The sequence below is a fragment of the Melospiza georgiana genome, chromosome 5, assembly GCF_028018845.1.
Source record: "Melospiza georgiana isolate bMelGeo1 chromosome 5, bMelGeo1.pri, whole genome shotgun sequence".
Lineage (NCBI taxonomy): Eukaryota > Metazoa > Chordata > Aves > Passeriformes > Passerellidae > Melospiza > Melospiza georgiana.
The window spans coordinates 26,286,356-26,300,394 of record NC_080434.1 but is presented as its reverse complement, the minus strand read 5'-3'; the positions used below and the strand labels follow the sequence as shown (position 1 = coordinate 26,300,394).

General features: G+C 41.8%; 1 protein-coding gene across 16 annotated transcripts in view; it reads left to right on the top strand.

The window, feature by feature from the left end:
• The window catches only part of ADGRL3 (adhesion G protein-coupled receptor L3), a 493,129-nt gene that overhangs the window by 307,507 nt on the left and 171,583 nt on the right, over positions 1 to 14,039 (top strand). For 14 of the 16 annotated variants that reach the window (XM_058025189.1, XM_058025176.1, XM_058025179.1 and 11 more), the window contains 2 exons: positions 9,288 to 9,302; positions 11,072 to 11,872. In XM_058025189.1, the coding sequence (XP_057881172.1) occupies positions 9,288 to 9,302; positions 11,072 to 11,872 (816 nt within the window). The remainder of the gene's footprint in view (positions 1 to 9,287; positions 9,303 to 11,071; positions 11,873 to 14,039) is intronic. The other 2 variants (XM_058025182.1, XM_058025175.1) reach the window with 1 other exon arrangement.

Sequence of the window (14,039 nt, the reverse complement as noted above, 5' to 3'; positions counted from 1 at the left end):
CAGTGAATCCCCCCAGCACAGCCTGTCCTGGTGCCCGAGTGTGGCAGCCCCAGGTGGTGGCAGGCTGGCTTGTCACAGCTGTCCCCTGAGCACTGTAGGCACTCCTGGCATCATTTCTGCTCCTCAGTCAGCTCCCCAAATACAGGAGGGTAGGTAAGGGTTAATGAGTGCTTGGAGAGGAGGGAAGCCAGTGAGGAGGAGAAGGAGGAGGATGCTGGTGCACAGCACAGAGGGATGTTCAGGGGGTCACCCCAACATTCAGTGTCACCTTCTGCTCCATGAGGAGGTGGCTGTGCCTGTCTTACACTGCAAAGGCGTGCACACAATCCCTCCCATCCCCCAGCACATCTGGAGCATGAGCTGGGGAAAAGGCATGGGAGCCTTTCCCAATTCATCAGCACATCATCTCCTCTGAAACATCTGCCTCTCAGCTGAGCTTTGGTTCACTCTGACTATTGAGGGCTGAAGCAAAAGAGAAGATAAAGTGAAGGCTCCCAAGCAGTTTTCTGCAATGCTTGCTTTAGCAGTCTGTTGATGGGATGTGTCAGAATAATTTCTCTCAGAGTGTTTTAGGAATGTGCCTCGAAGTGTGAGCTGTGCCAGCATCTTTGCATTGCACATGTGAGCGTATGTGTGTGTGACACACGCTTGGGTTAATTATTTAAATCCCAAAATGTTGGAAGCCACTCCTCTGCATATGTGCACATATGTGCTCATTCACACACATACAGCACACTTGTGTTAATTACTTCAGCCTAAAAATTCTAGAAGGCACGCCTTGGTTCCTTTCTTCATCTTCTCTTTTTAAATAGCAGATGTTGTTAAAATTTACACCAGATTGTAAAATCTGTTCCAAAGGGCCGATCTGAAGCCTTAACATCTCCTTCCCCTGCTCTTCACTTGCCCTCCAAAGTGGTTGCAGTGAAATCCCCCCTCTCCAGTTACTTTGTGTGTGTTTCACCAGTTCGTAGAGGGTAAAACAAACGTGTCACTTTGTTTGCCTTTGTGGAAATCCTTTTCTGATTTTGATGGGCAGTTTACTACAGTATCCAGTTGGAGACACTTAAGAATAAGTACTATTGACAGAGGCAATTGATACAAAATCCTTCCTGACCATTCTCTCAATAGCTAAAAAGTCGTGTTTTACCTACCAAAGCGTTATTAAAGGAAACTCAGCCATAGCAGCTGCTGTCAGCAATATGCCTTGCAATCAAATGAGAAATATGGTAGATACTCCAAGACATGAGAGAACTGCCAAGGCTTATTGCAGAGCAAAGAGCTTTTCAATAAATGTTTTCTCTGAAGAGCATCAGATTTCACTCACTTCTCACAGCTCAGACATGCCTTGGCAATCATGATTAGCCTCATTTGGGCCTGTGGAATCTATTATTTTATAGCTAGTCTCATAGCTGGCAGGGTGACAAACAGTTTATTCCTCTTTGGAGAGAGATCGGACTAAAAGACACGGAGCTTTAATTCAGTGCTCTCCCACCTAAGATATTTTTCCTTTCCCACCTATTGCTTAAGGCAAGACATCTTATGTTTGCCTTGATGGCTCTGTCAGGCTTTTGACATCCCAGATTTAGCTCTTTCCTGGGTGAGGACAAATCTTTAAGAGACTTGAGGATTTCTTTCATTTTAAAGTCAGGTAAGGAGGCAAGAAATATATTTTTAAAACCCATGCAAATAATAATTATTCCTAGTTAGCTGCATTTGCCATGTGATATTCCTGTGCATTTGAAATCCCAAAAGGAGCAACAAGTGGGGTGGTTATCCAGGTCTATTTACCTGACCCAGTTACAATGGCTGAATGAGCAAAGGGAGTAAGACCTAGACTCAAACTTGATTACAAGGGCTCTCTGGGGTTAGATTTTACCAGACAAGGTTATTTGTTTCCCAAACAGGTGTTTTGTTGCGGGTCTTTAACCATTCTGTCAGTTCATCTCTCCATACCCTGTCTCTGAGCACTCCTGGGCTGAGATGGTAGCACTGGGAATTAGATGTACATTCCTTCCATGAAAAACCACACTTAGCATCCCTGGAGCATCAAACCCCGCTGCTAGCACCTTTTGGTCCACCTCTATGTGCACAGAAGCCTTTCTTGATGGAGGGGAGCAGCATCTCGATACCCAGTTTGCCCCCAGACCTTTCTCAGAAGGGTACTATTAAATAGATGTTCTGTGAAAAAGCTAAGCTATCTTTTTTTGGTGCTGTAAGTAATGCACAGATGCACATGCCTCTCTCCCATTTTATAAAGAAGCTTAGAGCCTGGATGGGGTCTAATTCATGTCTCTGTTGGGCAGACTGGATCTCTGCATCTTGTTTTTCCTTGGCTGCAAAAGGCTGATGGGTGCTCAGCATCAGGCTCTTCACTGGCAGCAGGAGCCAGCCATGGAATGAATGAGTGCTGCAGAGGGTCAGCCCTGCAGTGCTTACCTCCCTCTCTGGAGTGTGCTTTCATTTCTTTTGCAATTTTTTTTTTTGGTTGGTTGTTTTTTTTTTTTTTTTTTGGGTTTTTTTTTTTTTGGGTTTTTTTTGGTTTTTTTTTTGTTATGGGAGAATGATGTCCAGGTGGCTGATTCTGCTGTAATTTAATGGTGGCTCACTCATCTGCTGTTGTGCTGGAAACAATACCAGGCCAACTGCCAGGGAAAGTTTGGCTGAATGACCTGCAGCCTTAATTGAATTTTGCACAGTACTTGTACTGTATCCTTTTTTTTTTTCCCTTCTCGTGCTGGCTCATCTTGCTGCTTCTTTTTTAATTGGTGAATTTCAAAGGAAAATTCTGTTGCACAAGTTGAGAGCAACTTTTCTATTTGTGAGGGTAGTGAGTGGTGGCCAGTGCTCCAGCAAACACATTGAATAGCACAAACAACTTTTTTGTTTTCCAAATTCAGGGATGAATTTGTTTTTCAGGTCGCTTTATCTTTGAAATGGTGCTCTAAACATAAAATCTCATCTACAAAAGAGATTTATACGCATTAAAAAATCAGATATTCCTTCTGAAGATGAACTTTGAATATAACAATTCCTGCTGCTTCTTTTCTTTCCAGTGCAGTATATTTCAGGACTCATTATATCTTAAGTGAATTATCTTTACTTGAGAAAAAAATATTTATCTCTTGGAATAATACATTTAGAAGTGCAGCACAATCACATTCAGTATCTGCTGAAGCTGATTAAATGTCTGCTTCTTCAGAGAAGCCAGTCACTGTGACTGCCACCTGGAATAATAATGAGAGGAGAGAGGCAAAGAAAGAACAGAAATTATTCACAGAATTTCAGGAAATCCAAATGTTTGCAAAATCATTGAGAATCAGCTCGCTGTTTGCTCCTCTTGCAGGGCCAGGCACACAGCATGGATCTGTTTAATCCCAAAACTCGGAATTCCCTGAGTTTCATTTGCTTTCTGCTGGAGAGATTTTTGGTTCTCCCTTTACAAAATATTTAAAGGCATTTTTTGTGTGCTTTTGTAACTAAAATTAGGGAATGAGGTAATAACATTTAAGCTTACAGAAAATTTGCCTCAAGGGGACAGTGCCATGGAAAAGCATTTGTTACTACTTGGATTTTGTGGGAGAGTCCATGTGAGAGCTTGAGCCTCTGATGCCTGTCATCCATTATGTGAATGTCTTAACAAAATGATGGCTTTCTCCCAAAATAGCCTGAAGTTTGATCTATAATACACAAGGCAATTTTGTAGGAAGCCATAATTTTTTTCATCTCACAGAAACGTCTAGTGGACAAGACTTAATGTATATTAGTGGTTTCCTGGGTCCTGATGACTTTAAGTTACACTGACAGGTGTTTTAACATTAATAATCCTTAGTTTTATTTTAGTGAACATCTATTAAACTTAGTTATTATGTATTAAAAAGCAGACTGAAAGCACTGACATTTTAAGGAAGCCCAAATTAATGGTTTGAAAGGTTTCACAAATTTATCAGATGAATGGAAATCTAAGGAGGAAAAAAAATCCACTTATGAGAAATGACAGCTTTGATTTCTGCAGATCTATAGATACCATATTTAAGGATCTAATTTAGGTTGTGGTTCATGAAAGCATAGATTATTGACATTTCCAATCTCTGTACTTCACAGCAGAATTAATTAGGAGGTGATAATTTCAGGAATGTGTTACATGAAGCCATTGTAGCTCAAAGTACTCATAGAGCACTTTTGTTTACTGGTGCTTGTATATTATTTGAAAAATAATCTGGAAGTTAAGCAAGTGAGATTATTCTTCCCTTTTATTAAATAAAGGATTAACTCTTCATTTGCTGTAAAATGCAGGCATGTCTCCTGTGCAATAAATCCATTATTTTTCCTCCATGTTTACAGGAGGCAGTCTGATGTGCACACATGGTCTCATACAGCCAAGAAGAAGGAAGTACTCTGTTTACTGAGACCTTAAAATAATGCTACAAACTAACTTTCTCCCAGCACTGTGATAGTTTAAACCTAAGCAAACTTTAAAGCTTAGCTTGTAGAATAATTTTTGTCTGGTGGAGAACTCCATCGAAGAGGCTCAAGGTTGAATGTTCTTTCATAAGAGAAATTGTCAGCCACAGGGAAGATAATTCATGGTGATATACTTGATAAGAATAATTTCTTCATTCCTCTGGCTGAAGAATGAAAGTCTGAGTGCTTTACATTCAAGTGTCAGGTTGCTCTTGGACTGAAAATTCCAGTAATGTTAATGGGGTCTGTTCTCCATTTAAATGTGTTCTAGAAAACCCGTCATGTTGAGGAAAAAAAGAAAAATCAAAGTAAAGGAAGACTTGGCGGCAAAAAATGGAAAAATAGCATTACTCGTATGTATTTGTAAAATAGTCTTAGAAAACCTAATTCTTCCATTCTTTGTGCTTGCTCCTGAGCCAAGACTCAAGAGGTTTTCCCCTGTTGCAAGTTCAAACTTTTCACATTGAAAGCTCAGAAAATGACTGTTTCACTGGGACTGACAGGACTGGAGTTTAGCTGTGACTTGGGGACGGCTTGATGTGGAGGCTGTGGACAAAGGCTGCTCCTTGTGTCTTCTCTAGGGAGGATAGTTGCTTTGGAGGCAGTGAACCCAAAGACCATTGTATTGCTGTTTGGTTTCCTTTGTGTAGAGGCAGAATATCATCTGACTTTGTGCTGGTGGAGCTTGCTGCAGTGGATGTGGCTGTGTTCCCATTATCAAGGCATTCGGGCTCTGGTGACCGCCTACCTGCACTGCAGTGGGACTCCAGGCTTTCCTAGAAGGAGTGGGTGGATGAGAGAAGTGGTGCCATGTACTTTGTTTTGTGTCTGGGCTGCACACAGTGAGCGCTGAACTTGGCTGTGTGGTCTCTTTTGTCACTTTAATTATGTGTGGGGAGAAGAAAAAGAAGCAGAGATGGGTACTTCTGCAGCATGTTGAACTTCAGGTTGCCGGAGCATTTCATATAAATGCCAAGCTAGCTCTCTAAGCTTTTCTTCTAGAAAACCATATATGGGGGTTGAGTGGGTTTGAAATCCCTTTTTTTTTTTTAAGTATTTTCATGTTTAATGAGGTTTGGAGCAACCTGGCATAGCTGAATGTACCCCTGCCCATTGCTGGGTGATTGGAACTGGATGATTTCTAAAGTCCCTTCCAACCAAAACAAAAAATTTTGTGATTCTGTGATTTTCATTCCCTGGGTTTAGGTATATTTATTTCAGGTCTGCTGCTGCCCTGAATTTTCAATGTGCCCAGTTTGTTTTTTTGGTTTTGTTGGTGTTTTTTTTTTGACTCTGACTCCAGGACTTAACCAGGCCTTCAAAAAAGAAGAGCACTTTCACCTGTGAGCAGGCTCTACATGGGCATGCTTTAGGGTGCCTTGTTAGATTTGCAGCTTTACTGTGGGTCCTAGGTCCTAGGTTGAACAGGGATATTACAAAATATCCCTGTTCAGTTTAGGACCCACAGATGGGGCTATGTGTTAGGGAGAAACACATAAATTGCTTTTCAGCTTTACCTGCCTATGCATATGGTCAAGTTGGTTGTGGATGTGAGATGCAGCAGCCACGTCTGGCATGAAAAACACTCTCAGCATGGCCAAGAAGCTGCAGCTTGTGCTTCTAAGGCCAGCCTCAAAAACCTGGGGGTTTTAGTTGTTCTCTTTTGTCATTAACGATGTCTTTAGTGCTGAGTGTATTAATTATTAGTCTGAGTATGTTAAATCAATCAGATCTGTGAAGGACCAGGGGCAGGGAGTGGATGTCACTTATGCCACTATTAAACATCTGCCTTCAAAGAAGCAAAATTAAACAAACAACTAGCAAAGTACAGGGCACACATTTTTGCACTGCTTTTGCAATTGCCTTTTTACATTCCCCTACTCACATTTTTTTTTCCAGGAGTTTTATGCTGCTGTTGTGTGGGTTTGAAGCAGTGCCAGGGAGACAGCTCTCTATATGTCTCTGCCACTGTGTGCTTGTGCCTTAAATAGTTGAGTGCAATTCAGTGTGGCGTTAAGAAAATGAGCAGTTAATGTTGTTCAAGTGTTAATTGTGCCAGAGTGTGTTTTCAGTGCCTCAACCCAGCAATAGTAAGAACAGTTAATTAATGCTTTTGTGCGATTTCTTTGAGCGGGTAGCAGGAGTCTGCTTGGGGACAGGCTGTAGTGGCTCATGATTGTATGTTGTCCTCAGTTTTCCTTCTATTTGAAAAATCCTGAGAAAATCAGTGTATGTGGAAAGTCTTGTTAGTAACTCCCCTCAGACACAGCAAGTGGTCCTTGATTTCCTTTTGGCCCCTGACACTGTTGAAGTCAATGGCACTGGCAACCACTGTAGGGAATCAGGGTGAAATAACCGTGTTCTCCATCCATGCAGTGACAGCAGGAATGGAAGACCTCAATATAAGAATAAAAGATGTGTATGCCTGGTTTTTTTCTGTAGATCTGTGTAGGTAAGGTACACCCTGTGCTGTCATCCGTACTCAATTCTGTGGACTGGTACAGGCGGCGTGTACAGTACATTTTACAGAGATGTAAAATTGTCTGTAACTGGGCAAAATTAAAAAAAATTCTACCAGTACTTTATGAAGACAGTTTTGCAGTGGTATGTTGTGTAACTGAAGGGATAATCAGACTCTAATTAGACCCTTTCTTTTAATATTGTTATACGATCTAAATCCTCCAAGCTTCTCATGGAACCTGTCTGAAAAATATGGTACCCCAATGTAAGCTGAATAATTATTGAAATTCAAAAGCATTAAGTCTTAAATTAGCAGAGGGAAAATAGGTGTTTGTGACACATACAATGGAAGCACTGTTCAGAAGGTCACCAAAACCCATCCGTGTTTGGAATTATAAGAGAGGCACTGGATATGGCACTGAGTGTTAATAACACATATGAGCTATTCAGGATAAGGGTAATCAACGCTTCAGGTCACTCAGATCAGCTGGTCACAAATATATTATCTCCTCTAGAAGCTTCTCTCTCCCTGCTTTACAATATCGTGCTGTTGTTTGAATGCATTACAAAAGCTTTTGCACGTTTGGAAATGTAAATTACAGCCTTCTCTGCTGCCAGAGGTACTGTATACCATCAGCCAGGGGAATCAGTGTGAAGCCATACATTTGGGGATCTGTCACATTGCCTTCTTGCTTTTGCCAGGGACATTTAATGCTTTTCTGAATACCTTACTTAACTGTGACCAGCCACAGTTTAGGATGGGGAGAACAAGTGGTGTGTGGGTTTCTCCGACTGCTGTGTCTGGAGCCTTTTAATCTTGCTGGCTCCTTCCCTTGCGAAACCAGATTGCACTCAAATGCATTGTCTCTGCTCCCTAGAGCCCTGACAGCCACATGTTGGAAACATTTGCCTTTAACCTTAACCTGTTACGAGGTAGAAAGGAGCCTGAATCAAAGCCCAGCTAAAAAGACTGTTGGAGTTTGGAAACACTCGTTGTGGGAGCTGCAGTTGGCTCCAGCTGTATGCCTCTCTGGACAGGGACGTGTAGATCCACATGTCTAGCCAGAGCATTTGCAGCCCGGCCCTGAAATTGTTCTTCCTCCAAGCCTGCAATTTCCCATCCAAACGAGCGAGACTTTTGAATGCAAAGAGTTCTGCAATGCCAGCGCCAGAGGACACTTGGCAGATGTCTCGGCCTGGAAGGGGCTGGGGTGGACTCTGGGAAAGAAAACCAAAGCATGTGTGCACACCTTCGCATTCCTGTCTCACTTCTCCAAACAGAGATCTCTCTGCTGTCAAAGCCATCCTGGTTTGCTGGCAAGTTCTCAGTTCTCCCTCTGTTATTTCATGGGGCCTGTCTTCTCTTACACCTTCGGGAAAGAGGCCCCATGGAACCAGCAGACTGCAGGGCTGGGGTGTGGAGGCTGCTGGGTCCGGTCCCCACCAAGCTGGAAGGAGTCAGGGCCTGTGCCACAACTGCAGGAGGCTTTTGGATGAGGACCCCCAAACTTTCTTGCAGGAGGTTGTTAGGTACAGAAACTAGTACTGAGTATTCAGGAATTAATAAGTTCACTTCATTTATTTATTTATTCCACCTGAAAGGGGCTTTGTCCGGTCTCTTCAGCAGCATTATGATGCACGGTGAATAATTCACACTAAAATATCCAGCACGTTCTGGGGTCGGGCTTTGAAAATAGCGCTTACATATTTTTGTCTCATTAACACTGTGAATCTTTGGGATCCTTTTTATAAGTGCTACAATGTTTCCAGTGCTTTTTTCCAACTCTTACTAAAGTGTGTTTCTCCAAGACAAAGGACAGGACTCTACGAGCATCCATGGACATGCTTCATTTGACTCTCCTAAGTTGGTTTTTTTTCCCATGTCATAAGTTAATATTCTCCTATTTTAGGTAGGGATCTCTGTTTTACAGGTTTTTGGCAAAACGTATGAAGATGTATATTATATAAAGTTTCTCCCTGGAATTTTTATTGTGTACATAAAGTTGTATCAATCATATTTCACTTAATGGATATTTCATTTTGCTCTATGAAACTAGTCCAAGGTTGCTGCTGACAAGGTAGAGTCCAGGGGGCTCATTACATCCCAAGTGTTGGGCTTTTTTTTTTCTTCTGCCAGATTTTTCTCAAGTTAAAATTTATCTGTATTTTGTTCAGCTTGTCTGCTTATTATCCAATGTATATATCAGAGGAAAGGTTTATATATATATAAAAATGTTCACATACCAAAGTAAATTAATAAATCTTCCTTTTCTTATGAAAGAGGTAAAGAAAAGTACCTGGCCAATACAGTACCATTAATCTATTCTCTTTTCTCCTTTCTCTCTTTACCTCTCTCTCTACAATAGAAGTGGAACAAAAAGGTAATTAAATACCTTTCAAATTATATATATATATATTACTTATGTATAGGCTAAGTTATTTAACAGTTTAACGTTTTAGTTGAAATACTTTGTCATTAATTCTCACTACCTTTTTGTTAAAGTTTATTTAGTATCTCTGCTGCTCAACTTCACCAGATAACTCACGTTTGCTGAAAAGTTTTTAACCGGTGCCACCTTTTCTCTTCCATTAAATTTATATTCAAAGGCTTAGAGAACTCATTTTCCTGCCCCAAAGAATTTGGAAGGTGTGCATACATATGTATGTGCATAAGTATATCTAATTATGGCATAAAAGCCTCTTGGAAATGGCACCCCTTTTTCAGCAACTCTGCGTGGTTACTTAGACTCCAATGGATCTATATAATTTTATACTGGCTATTAAATCTGATTTTCCTCCTGTCTTGCTCTCCAGACAACATTACCAATTTCTGCATTTACAAAAAATAATCAATTATGCTCCGAGCAGGAAGTGTGAATGTGGGATCCCATCCTGCCAGCCCCGTGCTGCCGGAAGCGCGTGGTGGGATGCTTCCTCATGCCTCCCTGCCGCCCATCCCATCGCCACGGTCACTGTGCGGAGATCAGCGTTCCAAATAACCGACCAGTATTCTCCCCCCAAAGGGTGTGCAGCGCCTCCAGGCCCAGGAGGGTGCTGGTGGGCATGGCCAGGGCCAGATTTGCTCTGCAGCATCCCTCCTCTTGCCTCCCCATCCATGCAGCCGGCTGGCCCCTGGCTGGTGGTGTTCCCATGGGGCCGAGGCCAGCCGGGCAGTGGCTGAGCCTCTTCCCAGGTCCTGGGTGTGCCCTGGCCCCTGACAGCCCCCCTGTCCCGAAGTCTGAGCAGCAAAGCATCCCAGTTAGTCAAACTGCTCCTCTGTGCTCCTCTCATGTAACAATAGAAGGTATATGTTTTTAAGTTTGAATTACTACTATATTTAACAGGACATTTTTTAACTGATTAAAATCTAGACATTGGGTTCCTCTCCAGCAAACTTTATTCCTTTCCTTCCTTCTTTCCTTTCTTCCTTTCTTCCTTGTCTTTTCCTTTCAGCATCCATATGTCATTCGTTTTTAATTGTGTGGACTGCATGTTTCATGTGTCCTGTAGCAGCTTGGAAAGTCTCATTCCTAGTTATACTCCAGATGGGTGTTCCCCCCCCACACTCCCTTTGCTTTAAATGCTCCTCCGAGTTGCTAAGGGATTCACCTCTGCTTTGCTGTTGGTATCCTTTAAATATTTAATATCATTTGGGCTGTAAGGATGGGAATTTCTTTCTCTTATTTCCATTTCTAGGCCACTCTTCTGTGGGCTGTTCAAATAAATATCTGGATCAATTCCCTCGGAGTTTAGCCCTTCACCTAGTAGGTACAGATTCACTGCAGAATATAATTTGGAAACACAAACCCAGAAATCCTTTGGGGGCACATATTCATTTCAGAGTTTACAAAAGCGAGTGGTCCAAGTAAGTATACCTGTAAAAACAGATTTGAAAAGCAATAAGAAAACGAGCCACAGCTGATAGAAAAAGCAGGGGGGGAAAAAAACCCAGTTTGATGGAGCAGATGTTGTTCCAGAGATACGGTGGGCAGGAAGGATAGTCTCCAGCTCCAAGGCATTGCTCTTGGGTTTCCTCTCATCACAAGTGTCCTCTGCTCCAGGACTAGAAGCTGTTGAGATGCTTGGGCCAGCCACCCCTGAACTGCCACTAACTTGTGTTTTTCTTTCAAATTCTTTTCCCCTACGACAGTTTTTCTTTGCCCTGGACTGCTGAAGGGAGTTTACCAGAGCGAACACTTATTCGAGTCTGACCACCAGTCGGGCGCCTGGTGCAAGGACCCTCTGCAGGCCTCTGACAAGATCTACTACATGCCCTGGACGCCGTACCGGACGGACACGCTGACGGAGTACTCCTCCAAGGACGACTTCATTGCCGGCAGGCCGACCACCACCTACAAGCTCCCGCACCGGGTGGACGGCACGGGGTTCGTGGTGTACGACGGGGCTCTGTTCTTCAACAAGGAGCGGACCAGGAACATCGTCAAGTTCGACCTGCGGACCCGGATAAAGAGCGGGGAGGCGATCATCGCCAATGCCAACTACCACGACACCTCTCCCTACCGCTGGGGGGGCAAGTCCGACATCGACCTGGCCGTGGACGAGAACGGGCTCTGGGTAATCTATGCAACAGAACAGAATAATGGCAAAATTGTCATTAGCCAGTTGAACCCTTACACGTTAAGGATCGAAGGGACATGGGATACTGCCTATGACAAGAGGTCAGCTTCCAATGCCTTTATGATCTGTGGGATTTTATATGTGGTGAAGTCTGTGTATGAAGATGACGACAATGAAGCCACAGGGAATAAAATAGACTACATATATAACACTGACCAAAGCAAGGATAGCATGGTGGATGTGCCCTTTCCAAACTCCTACCAGTACATTGCTGCTGTGGATTATAATCCCCGGGACAACCTCCTCTATGTATGGAACAACTATCACGTTGTAAAATACTCCTTGGATTTTGGCCCGCTGGACAGCAGAGCAGGTAAGGGGTTTAATACCAAACCAAAAATCTTTCTGGTTTTTTTTTTTTTAGTATTTATTTTTGTGAAAAGCTGAAGCATACTCCTGTCTTACTGATCTGGTTGAGTTTCTGCATATAAAGACCCACCACAGATGTATAATGGCTATTAAGACATAATTATGCGCAGATTTTTTTTTTTTTTTTTTTTTTAGAGTAAATGAAATGAATGAAGGAGTAACTACACATAGTAGCCTGAAACAGTTTCCAAATGCCCATGGGTTTGTTCACAGGGGTAGCAGTTTTTTCTCCTGAATCAAATTTCTTTCGTACATGATCAGATCATTTTCCCTTCTGCAGGAATTTTGACAAAACAAAGCATGGAAGATGTTGTTGTTGCAAACAGCTGGAGGAAAACTGCCTGCCAGTTTAAATTACTTTGTTTCATTAAGCTGGGGGAGTTTTGTCTTTTTAGAGAAGCTCAGACTAATTGAATTTGTGAGCATGCACCCACAAGTGTGGAGTCAAGAGTAGAATCAACAAAATCCTCTGAATTCTTGCTTTATTTTCTGTAAAGTTTCTCTTTATATTTTAAAGCATTTCATGACTTACTGTGACTTACTATACTTTATCTTAGGGGATTGTCGGGTCCCCAGAGGTTTCCCAGCTTCTCCACCTTTTTTCCTGTTAGAAACGTGCTGGTAGTTACTTTAGATATATTCCCTTATACATAAGGGAAATCCATCATCATTTTGCATTTATGAAGTTGCCACTTTACTAATAACAAACTTAACCTGCACTGCGGTCAAGCTTGCATGATTTGCAAGAGTTTCCAAACAGGATTTGCTCAGTGGTTTTAAATGATTGTTACTGTACTGATGAAGTCATAGTATCAGGTATTTCTTGTGGTTGATTGTGTACTTTCAAAGGCTGGAAAAGTAAGAAAAAAGGCAAAATTAGTATAATTTGGACAGTAAAGTATTCAACTAATAACATGGCTTTTTCTGAAACATTTCCTTTTGTAAGTAAGAAACTTGAAAGTGGATGAGGAGATTCAGGGCTTTAGATTGCAAAAGAGAAGTGAAAAGATTTCTGTTGATGAGATTTTCTTTTCCTGTGTGCAGCTTGTTACCCATATAAAATGAAAGTTGATCAAGAGATGATGAAAGAAATTGTGGGTATGAAAATCTGGGGAGGGCTGGAATAAAAGTAGTAAACTGGCAGTGAAATTGTGGGGTTTTTTTATAAAAATGTAATGAAGGGGAGAAGGAAAACTTGAAGAAGCAGATGAACAAGAACTGAGTGACTGTTAAGGAGTAGAGATATTTTCAATGATGTTGACCTCTATAAAGATCTCAGATGAGTAAAAAATAAAGTAATAATTCTCCTTCTCCTGACTTAATGACAAGCATATACTTTCTGGGTGGTGGAGTGAAGCAGAGCAATTTGTAAGCTATTGGTTATTCCCAAGGAGTGGAAATCAATTGCATCCCTTCCATTTCACAGAGTTTCTCTCATTTTTGGTGAATTATTTCCAGGTATTATAACAGACTCTTTGCTGGTGCTTGTTCATGTGGTGACCATTGTCAGTAATAGCATCCTTAATACAGAAAAAAAAAAAAAAAAGCTTTAATCAGTGAAAAACCTAAAATAGGGAAAAAAAGGAAATTGTTCTCCCTTTTTTTGCAGTGTAAGATGGTAAAATGGGAGAGTAGGTAAAAACCTTGCAGGGGGCTGAAAGTGTGTCAGGTGTTGGTCTATCTGTGAGGATTTGGTTTATCTTTGTGTCACTCTGGTTTGAAGCCCCTCACTCTGGTTTGGATAAGCATTTAGAATCCCCCAGTGCCTCAGATAGGAAGGTGAAGCAGTTCTTAGCTTTGAATGGTGGGCATGAGAGAGTTAATCTGGTATTGGGGAATCTGGTGAGCCTTCTCTGACATTCCCTGTGTACAAATTTTGTACAAAGCTTTGTAATATGGATAAGAGGCTGAATTTTACCTGTGGTTTTCTTCTCTGAGAATTATCAGGATTTCCTTTCTGGCAAAAATGCATAAGGATCCCATTACCTCACTCTTTTACAAGTTTAGAGGACTTTGGAGAGGTCTGCTCTGATAGCAGCTGAATTTTTTGATGAGAAAACTTGAATGGGCCAAGACATTTCAAAGAGAAGAGAAAAAACTTCCCTAAGGGA